Source organism: Musa acuminata, chromosome BXJ2-8 (assembly GCF_036884655.1).
Source record: "Musa acuminata AAA Group cultivar baxijiao chromosome BXJ2-8, Cavendish_Baxijiao_AAA, whole genome shotgun sequence".
NCBI classification, from domain to species: Eukaryota; Viridiplantae; Streptophyta; class Magnoliopsida; order Zingiberales; family Musaceae; genus Musa; species Musa acuminata.
Genome location: NC_088345.1, coordinates 16,264,661 through 16,269,040, shown reverse-complemented (window position 1 = coordinate 16,269,040; position 4,380 = coordinate 16,264,661). Strand labels below are relative to the sequence as shown.

Genomic DNA, 4,380 nt, shown 5'->3' with positions numbered 1-4,380 from the left:
TCGTCTCCTTTATTTACTCGTCCCTAAATTTCAAAATGATGCAACGTGCCTACCCCCTCCACACGTTACTCGGTAGAAGTTCGTCCCCCAATTTTGTAAAGCGATGCACACCTATATTTGAAGCAAAAAAAAAGTGGGCTAATTTTTCCCCTACAAGTTTCCTTAACATGTAGCTAAACAGATAGTGAACCATGTGGATATGTGAGATGCAGATTGCATACAAAAAAAAAAAAAAAAAACCAACGTCCACCAAAGTATCATGGGGGGAATGAGAAGACTTGCTCTTAGAAGAGTACACGGTAATTTTTGAGGATCTCAGAATTCCAAGAAGTTTCACCAAAGTCCAGTGTCTACTAAATTCACCAAAATATTAAGTCAATACAAAGCTAACATGCCGACTAGCAGTTCTGCGTATGCTCAAAGCTCAAATGTTGCTGATAGAATGGAGCCTGCAAATTCAAAACACCGGAATCAGGAAACTTTCTGACTGACAGTTGATTATCAGGAAAGAAATGGCACAATCAGCTGCTTACCTGGAACATTGCATGCCCGAGATGCTCATATGAGTTTGAATACATCATTGCAGGGCTAGGCCACTGTAAGTAGACAGCATTTTTTGCATTTTGATTGCATCCAAAAGCATATGGATTGACAGCTGGGTTTGTTATGTCGTAGTTCACGTGACTTTGGTTACTGGGCAAATGACCAAACTGAGAAATGCCTCCATCATGCTGCAGAAATGGAGGCTGAATTATACTGCAAGCTTGCAAGCTAAAGTTCTGTGGGAACGAGAGTCCTCTAACATACCTACAAAATTTGAGAATTTTCTTTTACTACACCAGAAAGCAAGGAACAAAAAGATAACCCAGAAATTGGAGTCAACAGCAAGACCAGTTTGTGCAAGTTGGCTCTGTACCTCTCATATCTCCGATCATAGTCTGGATCAGTGCGGTCCTTTTCCCTATCTTTGAAAATGGCCACTCTGGAAGCACCATCTTTTGGGAGGTTTTTGTCAATTTCTTCGACAGTCCTCTGGTACTCCTCATCGCTGCTCAAGAACACGTTTCTTCCGTCAACTGAAGCAGGAGATGACGACCCTTCAACCTCAGAATTGCAAGAACCACTAAAGATACGGGCCCGGGCTCTGTCATATTCTTCCTTCCGCTCTTCTACAGTCCTTGTTGCACTTTTTTCAGGTACTACATCAATGCCGGCACCTGAGGAAACCATTCTTGGTCTTGGACGAATAGCAATCTTAACTTGCTCAGTAATATCCCTATCAGACACTTTTGCAGGTACTTCTGATAAACAGACAACTGGATATTTACTCTGAGGAGTTTTCCTTGCCACTACTCTGCTACCTAACCCATCTACAACGTTATCTAGTGCCATGGTCTGTAGACCATAGTGTTGAGCAACACGATGAGCAGCGCATCTTAGATAAGAAGTTGGTAAAGGCTGAAATTCAAAGTGTTGATGATATGGATTCTGCATGAATCTCTGAATGTCCAATTCCATGCGCAGAACTACAGTTGACAAGCAGATTATTCAGTTACGCATTGGTAAGAAAAAAGAATGCCAATATTAATATTATCTTCAAAAACTTAAGGCACCCACTCCCTCCAACACTGCCTAGCAAATCTCTTAAGTTACCAGAATAGGCAGCTGCGCCAAGCCCCAGCACCAAGGGGTCAAGGTCTATAGTAATTCCACTGTGGTATACCCCTACAGGCCAATCAACCACAAAGCTAGGACATAAGGTGTTGGGAGAACAAGATTCAGTCTCCCACTTTCCCACATCCCTACCAATCCCTTGATAAACCTAGTAATATACAAATAACACAGCAATGACAATAAAGAACTGTTTGCAAGAAACATGCAAAACTCATGTTTCTTGTTTGAGTTTACATATATGTAACAAACCTAATAATAAAGGTTATCTTTTAGCCTCCAAAGCAATAAATTGTTGGGGGCAAGACCAACGTGGCACCATGCTAGGTTGTGGCAACTGACTGCTGATGGGATACTACATAAGATAAAAAATTAAATCTAAGAAAATGCAGGAAATGACTCAATGAAGTGGGTATCTCAAAGAAGCAAGCTTGAAAGTAACTTATAACATACTTATTATGGTTAGCAACCTAGTTTTCTTCTACTGTTTTCCATGACCAATGAGCACAAAATGACTAAAGCTAAGCAAGATAAGATGAATAATGGTTCTAAATAATTTGTTTATAGGTCCCCCATTCATCTACTGAAATTTGCAGTCTAAAGATATCACCGACTCCTAATTTAACTTAATGTGGTAATATAGTACATAAGATGAATCACTTATGCGAACCACCAAGAACAAAGTTTCAAGTTACGTGAACCACATACACAAACCACAAAGAACAAGTCTCAAATTATTAAACTTGGTGCAGGGAAGTAAAATTTAACAAATTTCGTGATTTTATACACAAATATATATATTTGATCACCAACATAAAAGTCGATGGCATAACTTACAAAACCATAGAAACATTGTGCTAATGTGAAAAAAAAAAAAAAACAACATCCAATAAAGGAGGAGGAAAATCTAAATTATGGTATAAAACCTGTTTATTGATAGATGACTCAACATAGATTCTAATAAAAGCCAACTATATGTTTCAATCCATGCCCAAGTTGATTGAAAGAACATAAAACAAAGGGCAACATAGGTCTTAAGGAAATAAAATGTCTTCATATAAGAGTAGCACAAACAAGAATGTCATCTGCTTTTACAAGAGCCTGAACTATATACAATAATTCACTCGAAGAACCCATAGAATAGAGGTTATGACAGTGATCTTTATATTAATGCTATTAAAATGGTATAACCTTCCATAATGCATATTGGTAGCAACTCAAAAGAAGCTATATAGTCAACATAGAATTTTTATTTTCACTACAATTGAGTTATAGGTAAGTAACATAACCATAGTGCTCACTTGGATTTGAGATGGTCCTCATGAGTACAAAGAATGATCAAGTAGCTCCAAAAGGGAAAGGAAATAGAAATAGTTGCATAGCAAAACCTAGAAATCTGATGAAAATTATGACCATAAACAAATGTGCACGGTGTAAGATTTCCTGCCAATCCATCCTAGAACATACAAATTTGCTCCGACGAACACAGGACTATTTGCTAGGGATAACTCAGTTCCTTGCAAATCCTCAAACAGAATGTACAAATCATAAATCTGATAAGGAACCAAAAGAACTAAAGCAGATACCCCAAATATACTTCCAAATTCCAGACTACAACTGACCAGATAACAGACTCCAGCAACGAAAATGAAACCGTATCTCATGCATTGACCACCATACGTGATCGGGCATATTAGTTTTTAGAATTTAACACTGACAGGCAAAAGCACAAATGAAATACAAGTATCTTTGACAGAACTTTAACAAAGGAAAACATGAGAATAGACCCATCCCAACTTCCAACTCACAAACTGCTAAATCAAGGACCTGCACGTATACCATCAAGAGGCAGATCCGACCAACACCAACAAACCAAATTCAAGAAAGGTCCAGGAAGTCTAGTCTCTGAACCCCTCAAACCCCCCAGGATCGCAAACCCTAATCCAAGAGCCAAATTCCAAATTCGCAGAAAAAGAACAAGAAGAGGGTACAAACCTGTAAGCCGATGGCGAGGATTCTCGAGGACCTCAAGGAGAAAGGGATCCACCTGGCTGAGGAGTTCCTCCCTCTCCTTCTGCTCCGGCGACGCCGCCGAGTAGAACGCCGGAGCGCCAACTGAGCAACTCGCTGCCGGAGACTCCATGAGGAGGGAAGGAGAGAAAGAGGGGCGAGGAAGAAGGGGAGAGGCGGGGAGGCCGAATTCGCTTTCGCTCGGCTCTTCTTTCCCCTCGCCTCGCTTTTGGGCTTGCGGCGAGAAATAAGGATTTGAATGGCGACGACTCACCCCAATCTTTAATTGCGTTCTTTTCTTTTAAACTAACAAAAATAACTAAAAGAACGAGGTGACGAAATCCGAATCGGGAATGGTATTGTTATTATTATTATTATTATTATTATTATTATTAGAAGTAGTAGTAGTAGTAGAACTTTGCTGACTATTCTTACGTAATTTAACGTGATGGTCACTTAGATTTCCCGCCATTAGCCTCGTCGTGTAACTTTGCCACCGAGAGGAATTGTTAGAATATAGACAAAGTGGACGTTTACCATATTTTCTTATTGTGCTATTTTGCCGCCAAAACATTCACCGATTTTTGTTTGCCGAAAAAATATTAGCTCAGTGCCCAATTTGATAATTTGATTAACTTGTCGTATCAATATAAGAAACTAAATTTTTCGTTAAGTGCGTTTCTCATATTGCGCCAAAAA

The 4,380-nt window shown here is 39.4% G+C and overlaps 1 protein-coding gene across 1 annotated transcript; it reads right to left on the bottom strand.

Annotated features, from left to right (window-relative positions):
* Nucleotides 1-256: 256 nt before the first annotated feature.
* Nucleotides 257-3,952, bottom strand: LOC103973455 (uncharacterized). The gene is made up of 4 exons (XM_009388019.3): nt 3,667-3,952; nt 917-1,526; nt 534-807; nt 257-449 (listed from the first exon to the last, which is right to left on the bottom strand). The coding sequence occupies exons 1-4, from the start codon at nt 3,812-3,814 to the stop codon at nt 399-401; spliced, it is 1,083 nt and encodes a 360-aa protein (XP_009386294.2). The 5' UTR covers nt 3,815-3,952; the 3' UTR covers nt 257-398.
* Nucleotides 3,953-4,380: the final 428 nt, after the last annotated feature.